This window comes from Aedes albopictus, chromosome 3 (genome assembly GCF_035046485.1).
Source record: "Aedes albopictus strain Foshan chromosome 3, AalbF5, whole genome shotgun sequence".
NCBI lineage: Eukaryota > Metazoa > Arthropoda > Insecta > Diptera > Culicidae > Aedes > Aedes albopictus.
Window position 1 is genome coordinate 358,017,503 of NC_085138.1, and position 22,416 is coordinate 358,039,918.

At 39.7% G+C, this 22,416-nt stretch overlaps 1 protein-coding gene across 4 annotated transcripts in view; it reads left to right on the plus strand.

Annotated features, from left to right (window-relative positions):
* The first annotated feature begins 14,474 nt into the window (after nucleotides 1-14,474).
* LOC109428906 (pro-resilin) overlaps nucleotides 14,475-22,416 on the plus strand; it is a 48,640-nt gene continuing 40,698 nt past the window's right edge. For 2 of the 4 annotated variants that reach the window (XR_009998543.1, XM_029874976.2), the window contains exons 1-2: nucleotides 14,475-14,540; nucleotides 14,665-14,762. Coding sequence is in view for 3 of the 4 variants with exons in the window: in XM_029874976.2 (XP_029730836.1) it covers nucleotides 14,748-14,762 (15 nt within the window). In the remaining variant the exon portion in view is untranslated. Of the gene's footprint in view, nucleotides 14,763-22,416 lie in introns of all 4 variants that reach the window. The other 2 variants (XM_029874974.2, XM_029874973.2) reach the window with 2 other exon arrangements.

The following is a 22,416-nucleotide window of genomic DNA, read 5'->3' on the forward strand; positions in this document are numbered from 1 at the left end:
TCGAAGAAAGATATGATCTTTCAAGTTGAACGGCAACGTGGGTATATCATGAAAGTGTGCAACATTAATAGCATATTACTTGCCTTGAACAATAGGCATTCACTGGTTCTATAGTAATGGTGTATTTTATACTTTTTTTATTACGTTGCTGTTAAACACATTAAAATACTCCAATTTTTGGTGCAAATGTCATTTTGCAGTGGTGTTACTAAGAAAAACTCTGAGTATACTAAATAGTTCACAAAGAGTTTAAAGAAAACCATCCAGAAGAAATACTTCTTATTTATTTTCAATACTGTTTACTTATGGTGGATTCATATTAGGGCGAGTATTAGAATTTTTGGGGGGAGGGGGGGTCAGACCAAAGTCTACGCTCCATACAAATTTCAAAATTTTAGGTCTACGTGGTTTATGAACAGCCCCTAAAATGATCGTGGTCGTGTTCGGCCACTTTTTCAGTGACCTGGAGAACAGCAAACAATAACTTTGGGTCAGATCGCAATTGATACTCCAGGTGTCCCATCGGAAATGGTCTCGGCAAGCCTCGTTGGATAAATGTACGACTCGTGCTGAAAAAATCAACTGTACTAAAGTTTGTTTGACGTTTGTTTGGTCACCCATTTTCCGCCAATCCAGTTCCAACCCAGGTTCAAAAAGAAAAACGCCATTTGAGAATTCCAAACTTTGATAAGTCAATAACGACGCCAGGCACGTCCTCAGCTCACGGTCATCGAAGAAGGCAAGGAATGTTTCTTCTCCACTACTGTTACGTGAAGGAGTTCGGAGGAGGATTCAAAATCCACGGATAATAAGAAATTAAAAGAAAAAATATTTGGATGGAGAATGAAATATAGTGAATTTGGGTCTTTGGGTGTTTGGATTCGATTCCTAGTCGTTCTAAAATATTTTCGTAACGAAACATTGTTTCACTACTAGTCTAGTCTACACATACACAGTAGGTTGTCCCAAAATTACACATGGTCAAAAAGCTTGGGGGCTCACCCTGCAAATGATAGCTAAGGGTGTTAGAAACAAACTTTTGTATGACGGCAACTTTCAGAAATGACTTTTAGAGGTCGCCCCGGCGAGATTTTAGAAAAATGACCATTTTTCATAATAAATTTCATACAAATATTTTTACCGTACAAAAATTGGCAATACCCACTATTTTTATATTTTTTACAGCTTGATATGGATCTAAACTTTTTGGGAAAAATAATTAACGACATGTTTTGCAGGTAACTTTTTGATACTGAATTTTTGTATTTACTAAAATTTGCCATTTTTTGATATACTGCATGTTACCCATCATAAAAAGTATCTGAACCTTATGCTAATTTAAAACAATTTCCATAAAAAGATCGGAAATTTTATGAGGAATAACTTTGCCGAAGACAGCATTGCGTTTTTTCTATCCGTTTTAGAATTATTCACAATTTGCTATTTGGTGAAATTTGAATTTTTAAGTATTTTTCCTTGTATTTTTCTAAAAATGTCACATAAGAACTGCCCAAAAACACATACAAAGTAAAAAATCACGTATGCTCAACAAGTTTTTGTCCTGATTGTGTTATGGAATTATGGTGACATCATTGATTGATTTTGATTTTTTGTTATTCAATCCCTCCATATAGAAATTAACTAGCAAAGATTTTAAAAAAGCTAGCTCTATTGACAAGCTTCGTACTGCCTATTGATTTATTAAAGATATTCTCTACAAAATGTTAAATATATTTTTGCGTTTATCTTACTTTCCTGTCGATATTCTCAATTATTTTTCTACACGAAGGCGTATGAGTCCTGGACCAGTGAAACAGCCCAGGAAACAGTGGAAAAGTGAATTAAGGAGAAACTTCAAAGAATACCAATATGGCTGCCACAATGGCCGACTTTGACCCCTACTCACGTTTTCAAGAGCACAAATCTTAAAAATTCGTAAGCAAATGCGCTCGATTTGGAAAAGCCGCCTCTTTTTGCAAGTGAGCAAAGCCAGGATAATCAAGTGCGGGCTTGGTTCGATGCTTCGTTCGTCAGATTTGTGCCTCTAAAGTTTGTATGCAAAATTGCGATGGGATTTCTTGATGTTTCACCTTAAGGCGAATACGTTGCTCCATACCAAATTCAAATTGCGATTACGAACATCTTTCGTAAGAATACCAATATGTATACCAATTCAATACATTCTAAAAAACAGAGCATGTCTTTTTTGACATTTACTGATTTGAACTATCTATCAACATCGAAAATAAGATACACCGAGGCAAATTGAAACGGGTGGGATGAGATGAATCAGTGAGTTAACGTAATGTTATCCAAGGTTAGAATAATTTGATTACCATAACACATACACGGCATACAATAAGACAAGGTTGGCTATTATTGGTAAACAACAGTTTTGGACATAAACAAGTGACGTCATTTTTATCGTCCTATATGTTGATCAAAATGATAGGGACTACTAGAACGTTTTATTCATGTTTTTGAACGATTAGAACAACATCATTGAACAATAAAATCAGCATGTTTTGCGGAATGTATCACCTTCTAAATGGTATAGAAAATGTGCCGTGCGTTTGATTGTGTATTATGCTCGTATAAACCATTGTCAGTACATAACCGTTCAAAATGCCATGGCCTACTGAGGCATCTCAAATGGTTCCTAATGATAAAATTTCTCGCTAGTAGGTACCTTTCTGTATCAAAGAAAATGGATTTGTCAACGGAAACGAAAATTCAATAAATGATGCCACCATAATTCCATAACACAATCAAAACAATAACTTGTTGAGCATACGTGATTTTTTACTTTGTATGTGTTTTCAGGCAGTTCTTATGTGACATTTTTCAAAAAATACCTAAAAATTCAAATTTTACCAAAAAGTTAATCGTGAATAACTCTAAAACGGATAGAAAAAACGCAATGCTGTCTTCGGCAAAGTTTTTCCTCATAAAATTTCCGATCTTTTTATGGAAATTGTTTTGAATTAGCATTAAGTTCAGATGCGTTTTATGATGGGTTAAAGGCACAGCATATCAAAAAATGATAAATTTTAGTAAATTCAAAAATTCAGTATCAAAAAGTTACCTACAAAACATGTCGTTAATTATTTTTCCCAAGTAGTTTGGATCCATATCAAGCTGCAAAAAATATAAAAATAGTGGCTATTGCCAATTTTTATACGGTAAAAAATATTTGTATGAAATTTATTATGAAAAATGGCCATTTTTCTAAAATCTCGCCGGGGCGACCTCTAAACGTCATTTCTGAAAGTTGCCGTCATACAAAAGTTTGTTTCTAACACCCTTAGCTATCATTTGCAGGGTGAGCCCCCAAGCTTTTTGACCATGTGCAATTTTTGGGACAACCTAATACACAGCCATTCATTGAAAGAATCCTGGAAAATGATAGAATCGACTACTTCCATAATTTTTCTTGTCATTATTAATGATGGCAGTACATCGAAGATGCATGTCAATCATTAAAGCGGCCAGGCCTACTGCACGGGGGTAAATCTTCGTCACGAAAAGCACTGCCAGTTTGATAGCTCAACACCAGCGAACCTGGCGGTGGAAGTCAAGCTTTAGCCAGCAGCGAGCATAGGGAGGCGGCGTAGCACGCTTTGATGATTTTTTATTTTCTCATGGAAATTCATTCCAATCTAGTTTTCCAAGAGACAATTTCACTTCTTTTACCTCGAAACTTCACATTTGTTCGAAGATACACATCTGTTCTGTGCCTACTGTGCAGCGTTTTAAATTCAGCAATAAAGACAATGAGTGGGGACATCTCGTACCAACCGCTCAGTTTATGAAAAAAGCAAAATACGGTGAAAATCGGTGGGAGGATGAAGCTAAGAAGGTTAATGTCACTTCTTGGTCCTTGGTGCTTCCTGGGATGGAACACAGGTATTTAATCCGTGTCCTGGCCCTAGTGCCTAGGCTTAAGCGCCGAAACGCCGAAACATTGCTTCACTACTAACATTTTAACTGTAAAAATGTTTATCTTAATTCCAAAGTCGCTCGCAATCTACATCCATTGATTTTCAAACCAGGTTAATTGATCTTAAACATTCAAAAGCATTTCCAACCGTTCCCATCAAAATCAGCGATAACCTTCTCGAGGTGATAAATTTATGAAAGGAGGACTAGATCCATTGTAATTATGATCCGCATTCAACCCAAGCGCGCGACAATCTACAAAACTATTCTATTCTGCCGCACGCCATCAAATGCGCGCAACTCTCCCAATTTGCATTCAGAACGTCCGTCGCGTCGTCTGTGACAGAGAAGAATCGCTGAACTTTGAATACCACCCCCAGCACCCCAAAGTGGGACGGATGAACGGCGGCGCTTTTGGCTTTTGGTGGTTCTAAGCGCAATCGGTAAATCATACTTCCATAAAAACAAAGAAACAAAAAGTCACCATTCCACAAGTGTATCGAGATGGAAATATGACGACAACACGCCACAGTTGGTTTCTTACCGGGGTTTAGATTGTCTCACCGCCGCGCCGTTATAGATCACATCGATTCCGAAAACTGCCTCCCTCTTTGTCATATTCAAAGTGCTGGTTGAGGGTTAGTTGTGCCGAGGGGTAAACATTTGCAGTGCACACTCCCATCGTTTCTATGAATGCACTTGTTTTGGCATTACCATTCACCGGCTCAATTTCTATGTTTATGTCTATCTTCGCTATCGCTCATGTGATCTGCCCGGTACAGTTCCAAACGTGTCATGTGAAGTTGCTCTTTTATAAATTAGCTCATTCAGTAATTTGTAAGGTGATACTTATCTTGCCATTATGCACGTCTCATTGAGACCGGGGTCGGGGTCGGGTGCTGAAGATAAATTCTAGATGGGAAACGTGCGACGTGAATTCGTCATAGTTGTCGATAATTGCGGTATCCTGTGAGCGAGCAAGCATCCATCATGTGGCCTTGAATTTTCCCAGAATTTCAAACATTCGGAGAACCAACCCTCGTAATCTGTGCGCCGCAGAACATTTTCGGTTGCTTGGAGGGTTCTAATTCGAACCGATTACTGCCAGAAGCGTAGGAAGGGTGCAGACCAAGAGCTGTCGATCTTTTATGACTCAAAGTTTCCTATTTATCTTTACTTAAGAAAAAATCAAATAGTTTAAATATTCTGAAAACATTTAAATTTCATTTAATAAACTATTATTAGGGACGAGTGCTACGCCACGTCCTCCGTCAGGCACAGAAGTTCAATGTGATCAAACCAAATAAACACACCGAACCTAAATTAAATCCATCAGCTGCAAAACGAAGTCACGTTTTTCGATTCCGCTAAATGCCAACCTGTGCTGGAGCGCGCGAGCGCACACCGACTGCTCATCAAGTTCCGCTGCCTTTTGCGCATCCATGTTCTGATGACGACGAGGACCACCAACGCCAGCACCTCCTCCCACATCCCTCTACTGGAGCCACCATTGAGTATGACAGCACATAAGATGACAACTCCAGCATATAACAACGACTCCAACAGAGGTTCTAATGAGACCCAGCCAGCACCGACTGCTCGAGCTCATCTGCTAATTGCCCCTCAGCGCGACTCTCCCGGATCTAGTGCAGACGAACGACGACGACGACGACGCTTCCCTTGAGATTCCACATTCGGTCGAATGGAGGAGGATCATCGTGTGGGTCATCGTCATTTTCTGCTCCGGGGGTCAGTCTATTATGGATCAATTTTCCACCTGTGAGATCTCCGGTTGGATACGATGCCCAGCGGCAAAACGTTCTTAAGCTGAATGAATCAGGTGGTGCGCCATTCACCAGAGTAGTGCGGTCGTTGCTACAGTTGAACCCTGCTCAAGGTCAGGAAGATGTACAAACGGATTGAGTGGATTGACTTAAGCGAGCGACGATTGGCGCAGTAACATATGTTATGATGAGCACAACAAGTGGATTTGGTCATAAAACGCTTGTTTATGGAGCAATTTTATGGATTTGAGTGCGGTTTGCGGATTTCTGACAGAATATCAAGGAGACCATAAAAGGGTTTCATTGTGCTATTGTGGATATTGATATTTTCAATCGAATTCTTGCAGCTAATTGAAAAAACCAGTATTGAAAGATGCGCTAATAACATTTACAAAAAATATGACATTTCGAGCAGCCAAGAAGACATCACGAAAAAACACGTAAGAATAAGAAGTCAGAAAGTTAAGAAAAAACGAAGACAAGAAGACAGAGAAGACAGAGAAGACAGAGAAGACAGAGAAGACATAAAAGACAGGAAAGACAGAGAAGACAGAGAAGACAGAGAAGACATAAAAGACAGAGAAGACAGAGAAGACAGAGAAGACAGCGAAGACAGAGAAGACAGCGAAGACAGAGAAGACAGAGAAGACAGAGAAGACAGAGAAGACAGAGAAGACAGAGAAGACAGAGAAGACAGAGAAGACAGAGAAGACAGAGAAGACAGAGAAGACAGAGAAGACAGAGAAGACAGAGAAGACAGAGAAGACAGAGAAGACAGAGAAGACAGAGAAGACAGAGAAGACAGAGAAGACAGAGAAGACAGAGAAGACAGAGAAGACAGAGAAGACAGAGAAGACAGAGAAGACAGAGAAGACAGAGAAGACAGAGAAGACAGAGAAGACAGAGAAGACAGAGAAGACAGAGAAGACAGAGAAGACAGAGAAGACAGAGAAGACAGAGAAGACAGAGAAGACAGAGAAGACAGAGAAGACAGAGAAGACAGAGAAGACAGAGAAGACAGAGAAGACAGAGAAGACAGAGAAGACAGAGAAGACAGAGAAGACAGAGAAGACAGAGAAGACAGAGAAGACAGAGAAGACAGAGAAGACAGAGAAGACAGAGAAGACAGAGAAGACAGAGAAGACAGAGAAGACAGAGAAGACAGAGAAGACAGAGAAGATAGAGAAGACAGAGAAGACAGAGAAGACAGAGAAGACAGAGAAGACAGAGAAGACAGAGAAGACAGAGAAGACAGAGAAGACAGAGAAGACAGAGAAGACAGAGAAGACAGAGAAGGCAGAGAAGGCAGAGAAGACAGAGAAGACAGAGAAGACAGAGAAGACAGAGAAGACAGAGAAGACAGAGAAGACAGAGAAGACAGAGAAGACAGAGAAGACAGAGAAGACAGAGAAGACAGAGAAGACAGAGAAGACAGAGAAGACAGAGAAGACAGAGAAGACAGAGAAGACAGAGAAGACAGAGAAGACAGTGAAGACAGAGAAGACAGAGAAGACAGAGAAGACAGAGAAGACAGAGAAGACAGAGAAGACAGAGAAGACAGAGAAGACAGAGAAGACAGAGAAGACAGAGAAGACAGAGAAGACAGAGAAGACAGAGAAGACAGAGAAGGCAGAGAAGACAGAGAAGACAGAGAAGACAGAGAAGACAGAGAAGACAGAGAAGACAGAGAAGACAGAGAAGACAGAGAAGACAGAGAAGACAGAGAAGACAGAGAAGACAGAGAAGACAGAGAAGACAGAGAAGACAGAGAAGACAGAGAAGACAGAGAAGACAGAGAAGACAGAGAAGACAGAGAAGACAGAGAAGACAGAGAAGACAGAGAAGACAGAGAAGACAGAGAAGACAGAGAAGACAGAGAAGACAGAGAAGACAGAGAAGACAGAGAAGACAGAGAAGACAGAGAAGACAGAGAAGACAGAGAAGACAGAGAAGACAGAGAAGACAGAGAAGACAGAGAAGACAGAGAAGACAGAGAAGACAGAGAAGACAGAGAAGACAGAGAAGACAGAGAAGACAGAGAAGACAGAGAAGACAGAGAAGACAGAGAAGACAGAGAAGACAGAGAAGACAGAGAAGACAGAGAAGACAGAGAAGACAGAGAAGACAGAGAAGACAGAGAAGACAGAGAAGACAGAGAAGACAGAGAAGACAGAGAAGACAGAGAAGACAGAGAAGACAGAGAAGACAGAGAAGACAGAGAAGACAGAGAAGACAGAGAAGACAGAGAAGACAGAGAAGACAGAGAAGACAGAGAAGACAGAGAAGACAGAGAAGACAGAGAAGACAGAGAAGACAGAGAAGACAGAGAAGACAGAGAAGACAGAGAAGACAGAGAAGACAGAGAAGACAGAGAAGACAGAGAAGACAGAGAAGACAGAGAAGACAGAGAAGACAGAGAAGACAGAGAAGACAGAGAAGACAGAGAAGACAGAGAAGACAGAGAAGACAGAGAAGACAGAGAAGACAGAGAAGACAGAGAAGACAGAGAAGACAGAGAAGACAGAGAAGACAGAGAAGACAGAGAAGACAGAGAAGACAGAGAAGACAGAGAAGACAGAGAAGACAGAGAAGACAGAGAAGACAGAGAAGACAGAGAAGACAGAGAAGACAGAGAAGACAGTAGCACAACAAAGCACAATAGAGAATAAGTTGAAGGAACTGGAAATGGCCATGATGAAAAAGGACGAAGAAATTGCCCGTCTGCAAGAGGAAAGCAAACGGAAAGATGAAAAAATCGAGAAGATGATGGCACACATTGCACAAATTACCGCTAAGCAACAAACCACTCAATCGCAAACTACTCTACAACAAACCACTCAGGAAAAACAACAACATTTGAGTGAACAATCCCTCAGCCAAGAAAAACCGCACCACAGCAGAGAACCAAAAGTAGTAGTAGTACCGATCACTGGCCCCGTCACTCGATCAAGAAACAATTCTCCAGCCTTCCAAGAAGTAAAACGTGGACGCCTCACAAGCTGTAACAAATCGAATACCTCACCAGATCCAAGCCCACCCCCAAAAACTAAAAAGACCAAAGTAGTCACACACGACCTCACCCAAATGGAGTACTCCGAGGAAGAGTCGGAAGCATCGCAGGCACCTTTCAATCAGCGTCTTCGATAGCCCAACTCACCAACAACGTTTGGACACCTATGACGACCAAGGCATGTATACGGACAATGAAATGAATCGGTTCGGAAGTTGGGAATGTGTAGTACCTCTTCCGACGCAAGTACGGCAGATTGAAGGAGTCATCCGGGAAGTCTTACCCCAACCCGTTGATGATGAATTCATCTCCGTAACCGATGGAACCACAGAAAACACCGCGATTCCGGAAACTTGGGATAGACGGCAGGGGGAAGGGGTAGCCCTTCTTTGCCCTGACCGCCGCCCTACAACAACAACCAATCAGTCAGCAACATCAACGTACATCAATACCATAATCGAGAACGAGAGCAACGCCGATACTACACAAAGTCTTTCCCCAGTGCCGGCTGTTGCCGGTAGATCTAGAAGCAATAGTGTAGTAGTTTCGGCAACGGCTGGCACTGTGGGGCAGGACGTCCCACAGGTCAGTTCCCATCCTTTATTGAAACATACAGATACTGCCGCGCCCGGTAACTTTACAGATCTGAACCAAACCGTGATAGAACCGTCATCAGCAGAAGCTCCTCCAAGAATCAGTCGGATGAACATTACACAAAGCGTTTCCCCAGTGCCGGCTGTTTTCGGCATTGGAGATACTAGTGTAATGGTTTCGACAGCAGCCGGCACTGTGGGGCAAAACGTCCCACAGGCAAGTTACAACCCCCAACCACTATCGTCAGAGACTACCGTGGAATTATTTTCTTCCACAGCTGGCCCGCTCTCAAGTAGAGCATCGATGTCGTCCTCTACTACTAGATCAATTACTGATTGTCGTTCTGATAGCTGCTTCGCCATCCAATGGAATCTGCGTGGTCTTAGGGCTAACATTAGCGAGTTAAAACTCCTCATCGCTGACCTCGAACCCATTGTCGTAGCACTCCAGGAGACCAACGTGGGTCGACACATTGTTTCAACAGACTTCGTCGGTAGGAATTACACGCTTCTATTGGAATCAAATAGTGTACACCATTGGCAACATGAGGTAGGCCTTGCTATTCGAGAAGGCGTACCTTTTGAGCGTATACAGGTCGACACCACTCTCCAACTCATAGCTGTACGCATCCACACACCACTCCAGGTAACTGTTGTATCTATTTATATTCCGCCGAGTTCAGCTCAGTGTCAAACTGCACTGAATGAACTGTTCGATCAACTGGAAGGTCCGGTCCTACTACTTGGGGATTTCAACGCACACCACCTCGCATGGGGGTCACACCAATCAAACGCGCTCGGTAGATTCATCGCTGAAACAACCTTGGACAAGCAGTTGGTGATCCTGAACGACGGCTCACCTACCCGAATTGACCCAGCTACGGGCAACACCTCGGCAATCGATGTGACGATTTGTTCCGAAAGTCTGGCTCACAAATTCATCTGGCGTATCCTATCTGACACGTACAACAGCGACCATTTTCCGATAACGGTCTCTGTTCCCGGGTGGTCAAATCAACAAATGACACGACAGAAATGGCTCTATGACCAAGCTGATTGGGAATTATACGAGCGCATTATAGTTGACTCCATCCGACCAGATGTCGAGTGGGACGTTGTCAGTTTTACTGAAAAAATCATAGAAGCAGCAAAGAAGTCAATCCCGAGAACCAGTGGCCGAATTGGGCCCAAAGCGGTACCATGGTGGTGCCCAGAAGTGAAGACGGCAATTCGTCGAAGGAAGAAGTGTCTTCGATTACTCCGACGTTTGCAGCGATCCAATCCTGACCAACCCGAAGCTTTGGCGAGATTCCAAGAAGCTAGAACGGAAGCAAGAAAGGCAGTAAACCAAGCGAAGGAACAGTCTTGGGAAAACTTCGTAGCAAAAATCTCACCTAGCAGCACAACTACTGAACTTTGGCGAACGGTGAACACTCTACGTGGGAACCGACAACAGCGGCCGATTGTAATCAAACGAGCGAATGGATTCACGGACAACCCTGAAGAAGCAGCGGAAGAATTAGCGAAAGTTTATAGAGAGAGATCAGCGACTTGTAGTTACCCTCCCTCGTTTCAGATAGCGAAAGCGGCAGCTGAACGTGAGTCCATGATCTTCTCGCAAAACACAGGAGATGTATATAACATTGACTTAACCCTGAATGAGCTTCTGTGGGCTCTCGACAAAGGGCGAGGTGCCTCTACAGGTGCCGATATGATAGGGTACCCTCTGCTGCAACGTCTCCCTCTGTCCGTGAAGATGACGCTCCTTGAACTGCTGAATAAAATCTGGCGTAATGGTGAGTTCCCTGCCACCTGGCGCAATGCCATTGTTGTACCCATTCCTAAACAAAACTGTCGTGAATCTGGACCCGATGCTTTTCGACCCATTTCGCTCACCAGCTGTATGGCAAAGATAAGACGACCATCAATCGTCGTCTTATCACCGAATTAGAAAAAAGTGGACGACTAGACAACCGACAGCATGCTTTTCGTGCCGGACTTGGCACCGACACTTATTTTGCCGAGCTGGAGAAGTCACTACCGTGCATCGATGAGCACTGCTTGATAGCTTCTCTGGATCTATCGAAGGCGTACGATACCACCTGGCGACACGGAATTTTGCGTACTTTAAAGTCATGGCGAATCCGCGGTCGAATGATGAATATGTTGCAAAGCTTCCTCGCGGAGCGGACATTTCAGGTGTCGGTAGGAGGAAAGCTGTCTCGTGAGCTTGCGTTGGAAAATGCGGTACCACAAGGCTCCGTTCTTTCGGTAACACTGTTCCTTGTCGCAATGTAGCCTATATTCAGAGTAATACCGAAGGGAGTCGACATATTACTGTACGCAGATGACATTCTCCTTGTTGTGCGACGACCGAAAGCGCAAGGATTGCACCGCAAATTGCAAACCGCCGTAAAAGCTGTCGACCAGTGGGCAAAAAGCGTGGGATTTCTAATATCTGCAACAAAATCGTGCATCTTCTACTGCAGTCCAAATGCATCCCGAAGACCAACCGCTTGCGGATTTTGGGCGTCACCCTAGATCGAACGCTGACTTTCAAGCCTCACTGTAAATCAGTAAAAGAAGCCTGTGACCCTCGACTTCGGATCCTGAAAATGATTGGTTCTAGACTTCCTCGAGGTATCAGAAAAACCTTGCTGCATGTTGGATCGGCGTTAGTTACTGCGAAGTTATCCTACGGAATAGGAATAGTTAGTCGAGGAGGAGCAGCAACCTTGCAGACTCTCGCCCCACAGTACAACAGGATGCTTCGGTTTGCCTCTGGTGCTTTCGTGACCAGCCCAATCAACGCGGTCATGGCGGAGGCAGGTACCTTACCCTTTGAACTTCTGGCAGTTCAGTCAACGGCACGGACGGCCATCCGAATGCTGTCGAAAAATCGTGACAACAACACTCTTCCCCTAGTACGCCGAGTATCAGAACGGTTGGTGGAGTTGACGAATACAGCACTCCCTGTGGTTGGATCACTTGTAAGACAGAGCGTACGTGAATGGCACGTGCGGAGACCATCAATAGTGTGGGATGTGAAGAAAAGTGTTAGAGCCGGTGATCCACCAGAAAAAGTCCGCCCTGTTATCCAACAACTACTCTCGACCCGCTTCCATCGATCAACTGTAGTATACACCGACGGCTCAAAATGCGAAGAAACAGTTGGGGCTGCCTTCTATACCAACGGACTTACAGGAACAGCCAGTCTACCGAAAGACTACAGTGTCTTCTCCGCAGAAGCCTATGCCTTAAAAATGGCGGTTTCGATCCCGAACATAAGAAATGAAATGGTTATTCTTACGGATTCGGCAAGCTGCCTATTGGCGATAGAATCCGGAACATCCAAACATCCATGGATCCAGGAGGTTGAGAAAATTGCGCGATACAAACCCGTCCGCTTCTGCTGGATTCCGGGACATGCCGGCATCGGCGGAAACACTGAAGCCGACCGTCTAGCAAATGAGGCCAGAAGTCAACCCGTTATTGATGTTGCCACCCCAGGAGAGGACGTTCTACGAGCGGTGAAAAAGTCCCTACGGCACCGATGGGAGTATCAATGGTACAACACCAGAGATGTAAAACTACGAGAAGTGAAACCGGACACGCACAGATGGAAGGATTGCGACAACGCGACTGATCAACGTGTACTCACACGACTAAGAATTGGCCACACGCGGCTAACACACTCTTTTTTGCTGAAGAAGGAAGAACCAACAAATTGCGATTGTTGCGGAACACTTTTGGATGTGCGACATCTGTTGCTGCAATGTAGGAAATACGATAACGAAAGGCAGGAGAACGATATGAGCACGACAAGTCTAGTAGAAGTATTAGGCAATAATGATGATTGTATTAGGAAACTATTGAAATTTTTGAAGGATACAGGTTTAGGGTAATTGATCCGATCATGGAGGACTTAAGCACTGGGTTCATGCTTAAACCACAATTGTATCGCTCCAAGCAAAATTTTTACATGGATTGAACTGAAAACAATAAAATCTATCCTTTATCTACGGGAAAATAACGAAATATTGCCACTTTGAGGTTGTTATGAGCATTTTATTCGTTTTTATCTAAAAGAACATTGTGTTCCTATTGTTGCGGTATTTGTTCCTAATGTTGCGGTATTTGTTCCTAATGTTGCGGTATCCCATATGATTTCAATGGGATACCGCAACATTAGGAACACTACCGCAACAATAGGAACACAGCAGCAAACATATTAAGGAAAATATTTTTTTTAATAGGTTTTTGGGCAAATCTTGAGCAAACAAATGGTGCAATCTCATAATTTAAGCACAATACATCTATTAAAAATACCTTTTGGTAACATTTCAGTCGAAAAAGTGCTCAATTGGCCATTACCGCAACAATAGGTACTACCACAACGATGGGAACAATTACCCTATATACGGAATTGTAAATATGAGAAGCATAGAATTGTAATTTTTTAAATATCTATCGGCGACACGAATGCACAATTGTGTAAAGTGTCGATAATAAACAAACAAACTCAATAGAACGTGACTATGACGTCACCTGCTTGCATGAAAAATATTCCATAAGATCAGCTGAGATTTTTTTTCTAAGAACAGTGCTTCTTCGAAGAAGATGATCCGTTCTCAGTTTTTCTCAATACCCGACCGAGCTCTCAGAGAAAATTTCCGCGAATTGTTGTTGAGCGTGTGACATCTTCTCTCGGACCTCGAAAAGCTCTCGCTCTTCTGAGAATTTGCCACCCCCTCGGGAAGCAGCGCAGCGTGGCGATGAAGCTCAGAGAAGCTTACCTTTCACGTGCTTCCAAACGGGTGGTCTCTCGAATCAAACAACAGCGTCGCGTCGTCGGTCGATCGCTGGAAGCAGTGCGCACCTAATGAATCCTTTATTGCATGCTTTTGGAGGTTGTTCGGAGGCCGGTTGGCGAAAACGTTTGAGAGAAAAACTGAGTTTTTTGTTGTTGTTCGCTGTTCGCGCTGATCTCCGTTCTACCCCCGGCTGAGCAGTGTGGAGAGCAAAGAAACGATCGCGTGGAGTGAAGATGATCCTCGCTGAATCTCGAGCGGCTGTGGGTGCACTCGAGGAAAATAGACTAGCTGCGGCTTTGATTTACAGTTAATAAAAGGGAAGTACGTTGGATCGTACTGAGACAGTTGAATTCGGTGTTCTGAAAGCTAAGCAACAGCAGAAGCAGCAGCAGTAATTGTGGTGTGTTCTGCCATCTGACAAGCTGATTGGACAGATTGTTTGGTGATATCGATTGATCCCGAGTGTCGAATGTGGTTTCTGGTGGTTTTGGGGGAAACTAAGTGATTTTGTTGGACTTTTGCAGATTTGTATCCTGTTCGGTTGGAGGAATTTTAAGAGTGTACTTAGTGTTCTGAATCTGATTTGAAAACAACAAGAACAATCAAAATGATGAAGTTTCTGGTGAGTAGTGGCAACTGTTTAACATTCTTTCGTGGATTTGTATCGTAGTGAAATCAGTGAATAGAACGTCTTCTGTGATTGGCCCGGTGATTGTGATGAGAATCAAGTAGGATGCCATGCTCAATACTATATCCTGACTCTGTTGTTAAGATCTTTAAAACTTAAAAGTGGAGTTTTCTGATCAAACATACGAGCCCATCTATTATTGTGATTATCATCGTATTGCAGTGGAATAGAAGGAAAGTGAACCAATTGGTGTGAAATTTTTGGCATGCAAAGAAACATCCTCCTCCTCTTCTTGGCGTAACGTCCTCACTGGGACAAAGCCTGCTTCTCAGCTGAATGCTGGTCATGCTGAATACCCGTGCTTTTACCGCCTCGGCTATATGGGCCCCTGCAAAGAAACATGTAATCATCATTACTGTATTTGGATAAGATTTCGATGCAGCAAAAAAAAAAACAACAGCTGCATACAAAGTGGACCAAGCCATTACTCCTAAAAGTATGAAAGTATGAAATTATGAAGTATACTTCATGTTTATTTTGTGTACTTCTTCACAGTGTACTATTTAGCTTTCCCAAAATTATAAACAAGTGTAAAAAGTTTTGTCAGTTTCCTTGTATGTATTTTTTTTAACTTAAATAAAAAAGCATGGCAGTTGAAACATGACACTTTCGAATCAATATAAAATTTGGGTCATTCCACTGCACATACAAATCATCGCGATCAAAAACTGGATTTAATTTTGATTTACTATAAAATTGAACTAGAACAACATAAACTAAGTTTGGTGCTGATAGGATTACTACTTCACATAAGAGTGTATCGTTGCAATTCATATAAAAATTATTCGATTTTCGAGAACATGGCGTTTGAACGTTTGATGCATGACAAATTGCGTATAAGCCAATCCAAAGATTGGCAGCACGTTTGTTGAATAGCATAACACTTATTGACATTTATCTTTGATTATTATTGAAAAAGAAAACGTCAGGACTTACATTTTTTAAGGTCCATATTACACTTGGATTCATTGTTCTCATTTAATGGCCACGATGTTTATGTAAAGATTTTATTTTGAAACAATTTGATACGCTTATTTAAAATTGCTAAAAATGTAAAAGGGTCAGAGTGTCAATAGTGATCCCACGCTCAGTAATTCATCCTATTTCGATACAAGCAATTATAGTATTGGGCTGTCCTAATAAAAACGATTTTTGGAAAGACTAGAGGTTCATAGGAAACACAAAAATAATGGGAAAATTCAAAAATGAAAATAATATTACAAAAAAATTGAGTTTTTTTTTCAGTAGCTTTTTTAAATTTTTCAAAAGTTGCCTCTGTCTGAACCTTTGAATGATATATTAGAAAAATGAAATGGTCTACAAAAATACTGCAAATATGCAAAATGAAAGATATGCATATTTGGAGTATTTTGTAGGCTATTTCAATTTTCTAGAAAAAATCATTCAAAGGTTCAGACAGGGGCAATTTTTGAATAATTTTTCAAAAAAACTTTTGATAAAAACTCAATTTTTTGTAATATTTTTTCAATTTTTCAATTTTTTCAGTATTATTGAATTTTTTTTTGACCACTAGACATAATGTGAAGGTATAAGCTAACAAATATATGTATTTTGTTTATAATAACAAAAAAACCGTTTTTGTGATATGTTCATTGATTTGTTCATGAATTTTTCAACGAAATCCGCAAAGAAATTGATTGATTGATTTGTCTTTATTAGAGAGACTTTCAGCCCTTGGTCCGCAAAGAAATCAAAAACTAGTTTTTTTTTTCAACCACGCATGTTGTAAAAAATTGTAATATCCACGCTTTCATCTAGAGATTTCAAATATATTTCCACAAAAAAATTGAATAGGAAGTGTACTTTCAAATGAAACTTTCGTGATTCTAAATAGTATATAGCCTTTTTTATGGATTCTGATATAAAAGCGATTTCACTACACCAAAACGATACTGAGGTAAACGCAATATTTCAAAATATTAAGAGGTCCACAAAAAACACAAAATCGCTGAAAAAAAAATAAAACTTAGGAAATACAAACAATTGAGCGTTGGGTGTTTTTTTTTATGAAAAAGTGAATTATTTTCAGAAAGGGCTCTGATGGAACTCTCTAAACGTTTTGGAAAATCGAAACATACTGCAAAAATGCTGAAAATACTACATGTATGTACATCTTGACTTTTCGAATATAGATTTTCTTAGCACAGGCTATGCCAGCATCGATTTGTTTTCATTTCACAAAACTTTAAAAATTGGAACAAAACAAAAATTGATTCAATACTCTGTAATGAGAAACATGAAATTGACTCACTATGTTTTAAAAGCTAATCGATTCCCTAAAGTATAACCAATCTTTCACATGAAATTTTACATACGAGTTTCGTAAAAGTCGTCAATGCAATCCTTTTCTGTGGGTCTTACCATTTTGATGGTATTGCGTACTGCTTGTTGTAATGTGAAACATGTAAAAAGTCAACGTTTAAAATTAAAAAAAAAATTAGCAACTTTGATTTCTTCCTTTGATAAAGATGATGATTTGCTTGAAATAAATCCAAAATTATCATGCCACAGCATTTGGCAACACTGTCATTCACAATCGAGCTATAAAAGTGTCAAACTAAATAAGGAGTTCGTTACGTATGTACATTCATTCATATATTAGAACACGAGAGAGAAAACAACATGATATTTTTTTTCCTGTGAATCCTCATAAATAATGTTATTATTATACACAATTGTTCACTGGAGATATTTCATAAAATCAAAACAATAAAAAAATGTAATGCCCAGACGAATTTCGTCTATCTGTTCTGTAAAAAGTTAGAAATGACGAGCAATTTTGTTTAAATCCCACTACTTTGCACGTCCTGTCTAAATTTTATTTAAAAGTTTATTTTTTTTTAGTTTTTATTTTGCAAAAATGAAGCAATCGTGAGTTTCATTATTTATTTTAACTAGTTTGATGCACTAGTTTGAAGCACTAGTTTTAAAAAGTTCTACTAAAAGTTCCACTATCACAGTGAAGTATATGTTACTTTAAAAAAAATCATCATGGTCATATGCAAGACTGTTGTTATATAGAGAATTTGAGAAGGTGAAAACTCATGGCAATCAGATGCACTTAGTACTTAAGCTTGCAAAAATCGATAGAATGCTTAAGGTTTTCTTCTGATTTTTTCGTTTTGATCTTTTTTCTTAACCTCATATTTGATAACAACTTTAAGGGATTTTTCATGTTCAGGTCGAAAAAACTGTTTTTTTTGTTATTTTATTTTTTCCATTTCAAACTGTTTTCGGATTTCTCGGGATTCCATTGGAAAGTCGGGCAGCTATTCATATAGAAATTCTTTTGACAACTTCGGTTGTTTCTTTGGACTTACTCAGGCAGATAATTTTTAATCATAAACATTTTCTTTTATTTGGTAATTTACTTGGATCTCATTCAGCCTTTCCTCTTTTTTTTGCTTTGAAAATTCTGTTGGGGAAGCATTCATTAAGTACGTCACGCTTAGAGGGGGGGGGGGGTGAAAAACCCGTACGAAGGGGGAGGAGATTGGAAATTCTCAATTTTAGTTTGACGTACTTAATGAATGCTCCCTTGGGGATTTCTTCAGCAATGTTGTAGGGAAATCTTAGGTAGACTTTTTTAAATATTCTTTCGACAATTCCTGTGGATTTTTTTTTTATCAATTTTTGCAACGATTGCTTAGATATTTTCTTAACCATCGGTAATTCTTCACCATTAATTTTCTTATTCCATCGGTAATTCTGGAAAAGTCTTCGTCAACTTCAATTTTCTTTTTGTTTAAGAAATTCATAAGAAAGCTCCTATGAAATTTCTTACAGCTATTGCTAAGAAATTTTTATTCAGGAGTTCAGAACTATTAAGAAATTCGTACGTAATTTCATAAATTTATTCAAGAAAATCTTGAAAATCCTACTGGATGCAATAATAATTCTTTCAGAAGTTATAAAAAAATCTCTTCTGCATGACAATGACTTTGCCATTTAAATAAGGGAAAACAATGAAGAAATTATAAAAAGAATCCATCAATACCCCTGAATCGCCGATTCAGGCGATGGCCAAAATTTTGGGAATAGGTAACCTTGTTTTCTCTCACAAAAAAAGGTTCAATAAGCTGTAACTTTGCATCTAAAATTCTCAAATTTTGGCTGTTTGTCAACCTGTTATATGTGCATCGTTGATACAAATTTGTGTTCAATTCGTTATTGTTTCGCTAGAACAGTTCTCCTTTAACCTTTAACCCTATGGTCCCCAAATTTGTGGTTTTGATCTAAATGTCAATTCTCATTATTTAAAATCAGTTTAAATCAGTGATTTTTTAATTCGCAATTTTGTGAATTTTGGTTTTTGATTTTTCCCATTTTTGAACATTCTTCCACCTCTATATTTTTTTTCTGGGATCCTGTTTAGGATACCGATTTTTTTAGATAAAAACCTTTTGAGATTTTATAATCATTGTTAAAATATTTTTATTTTTATTTTTTTACGGAAAATTTTAATTTCCGTGTAATTTTAAGAAAGATAATTTAGAGTGTATTCAACTCCACTTAAGGTGAAACGGGAAGGATTTCCTCACTTTTTGGTTTTTGATTTTTTATTAAATAACGAAGCAATATTTTCAAAATCGGTTTTCGTACACATGTAGAGGATGGATCAATGTATCTTCTGATTTTTTTTTTTCGTAGTGGAAAATGTTTTTAGTTTTTGCAGAATCCATTTTTGAACGAAATTTCTCAAAAAAATGGTTTTAGAAAAAATGGAAAACTTTTTCAACACCAAAAAAATTCAGAAGATACATTGATCCATACTTTACATGTGTACGGAAACCGTTTTTGAAAATATTGCTTCGTAATTAAAAAAAAATCAAAAACTGAAAAAATGAGGATATGCTTCCAGTTTCGCCCTAACTCCTTTTCTTTAATAATAATTGTAGAAAAAATTAAAATATGTTTATTGTTGCGATTCAATATAAAAGACACAGTGACATATAAAGGTGACCAAAACATCATTTTTTTAATAATTAAAAAAAATGTAAACATGCTTTCTGAGAAATATAAATATCAACCAAAAATATAAAAGTTTGGTTTGTCCAGGAAGAAGAAATACAAAAATGCTCAAAATATTCCCCGTTTAAAGCGGGGTTGGATATTAGAGAGTTAATTGCTTCACTCTTCCACGAGTTTTCGCCCACTCTATACAAATCTCATTCAAGTAGCGAAGACTAGAACCGAATTGTTAGGGGGCGAAGTCTTGTGCTTTTACAATATTATCTTCTAAAACTGTTTCGACCTTTGCTTTAGAAATGAAATCTGCTTTCCTGTAAAATATTTTCTTGAAAACACCTTTAGCAATTTCTTAGACCATTTTTTCTGGCTTTTCTTTAGAAATCCTGTTGGAAATTTCTTAGGAAACTTCTTTCCATGAGGATTTTTTGCAGAAATTTTGATGGCAATTGTGATAGCAATTTCTTTGGAAATTACCTTAGTGGCCAAATCTTTTGACATTGTTTTTGGAATTTCATCGTCAATTGCGGTGGTTATCCTTTCGGCAGTTTTTTCATGAATCCCTTTCAGAGTTTGTTTAGGGGTTTTCATTATTTATTTTTAAAATGTTTTCAAGAAAGTCTTCTAAGTCGCACTTGAGTAGCTTAACAAATTCGTTTCGAAATTATTCTAGAAATCAGTGGTCAAAATCCGGCACACAGTTTCTTCGACGAGAACAAATTTTTATCCATTGCTCACCAGCAAGCAAATTTTCAGCTCTTCGAAAACAAAGTGTGCTGAAATTCGTCGACAGTATTGCTGTTTTTATGTAAATGGCTTTAGCATATCATATAAGCACTTTATTCAATAGATTGTCGTTGTAATCGTCAATTAATTGTTTTGTCAATTTCTCCACAAATGTTTCTGGGAATTCCCAAACACTTTCAGCTGCACTTGTTGTAAGGAGCTGCTCTGTGATTTTTTACAAAACTTTTTGCTAATTTTCTATATATGCGAAATAAATGATGATTCTGTAGTTCTTCCGAAGAATTATTATCGCAACGCGAATAATTGCGATATGAGTCTACTGTAAATCGTACAATGATTTGTGAGGGTATGCAAATTAAGGGTATTAGGATTTTGTCGGAACTAAACGAAACGTAACGACATGCGAAATGTTTTATACAGAATCATGCAATACGAAAATCAAACATGTTTCGTGAAATCGATACGAAAAAGGAATTCACTCGGTATTTTTCGAAACGAAATGAAAATTCGATTTTTTTCGCAGAATTTATAGATAAGGGCAATTTGTTTAAATGAGTTTACACTATTTCGCAGTCATTTTTTTTTTTGGCTCATAGTAAAAACTTGACTAAATGAATCCCGATTTACTTATTCATTACCAACTTAAGATTGAAAAAGTCTAGTCAACGTTTAGGTTGCATAAGTCGAATCAGTTATTTAAGCATTTCGTATGCCCCAGAGCTCGATGCCTGCCTCAGTCAGGGGCATTTTTTTCAGTTGATTGATCTGCACAATTCAACTGAATGATTTCTAAGTTATTCGTTGTCTGGTGTTAACAATTTAATACTCATTAGTTGTTGAATAAAATTATGAAAGCATTTCTAATAAAATCTTGACTCGAAATCATAACAAATTGTCATAACATAACACAGAGTGTACTTACTTTCAGTCCTGAGCGCCCATGATGGTGCAGACTGCCACATTGAAAGATCTCCTTCCTGGGCGATTGCCCGCTATCGCCTTGACCTGTGGCCAGGTCAAATTTCTGTCGTCTACCTTTATTTTCTTGTTGAGGCTGCGCTGCCATGAACCTCTGAGTCTGCCTTTGCTGCAATGTCCTGCTGGGCTCCAATCTAACGCTTGTTTGCTAATTTTGTGGAGTGTGGCCGACCCAGCTCCACTTTCAATCCCAAATTTCTGTCGCTATCGGCTTTTGATGATATAGACAATGGAGCTCCACGTTGGAGATCCAATTGTGAGGCTACCATGCAAGAATTATATACCTCAGGCATCTATTGATTAAAACCAACAGCCGTTGAGTGTTCTCCGCTGATACACGTCAAGTTGCACTGGCGTACAGCAGCACAGATTGCACGTATGTGTTGAAAATTCGGATATTGGCGCGTTGACGTTTTTCCATACATTTCTTAAACTCGCAAAGGCAGCCCTCGCCTTATTGATCCGTGTAACTATGTCGATCTTGGTGCCACCATCGGTCGCCATTTGGCTACCAAGATATTGGAAACTTTCAACATTCTCCATTTCCCAGCTACCGTAAAGCTGGAAGGGTTGACCGTGTTTACATCTAACGATTTGGTCTTGTTGACGTTGATGTAAGACCTCCCGCTGAGGAGCGATTGGCAAGATCATCGATCTTGCTCTGCATATCAGAGCGCCGTTGAGCTAGGGGAGCAACGTCATCAGCGAATTTGAAGTCATTTAGGTGCTCCATGGTAATTGGCGGGCAAAGCAATCCATGATATGGTTCACGGTCAATCTCATCTACCAAGATCTCGTCGATTACGATGAGGAACAGTAACGATGATAGGATACATCCTTGCTTCACTCCAGCACCGACCCGGATGGGATCAAA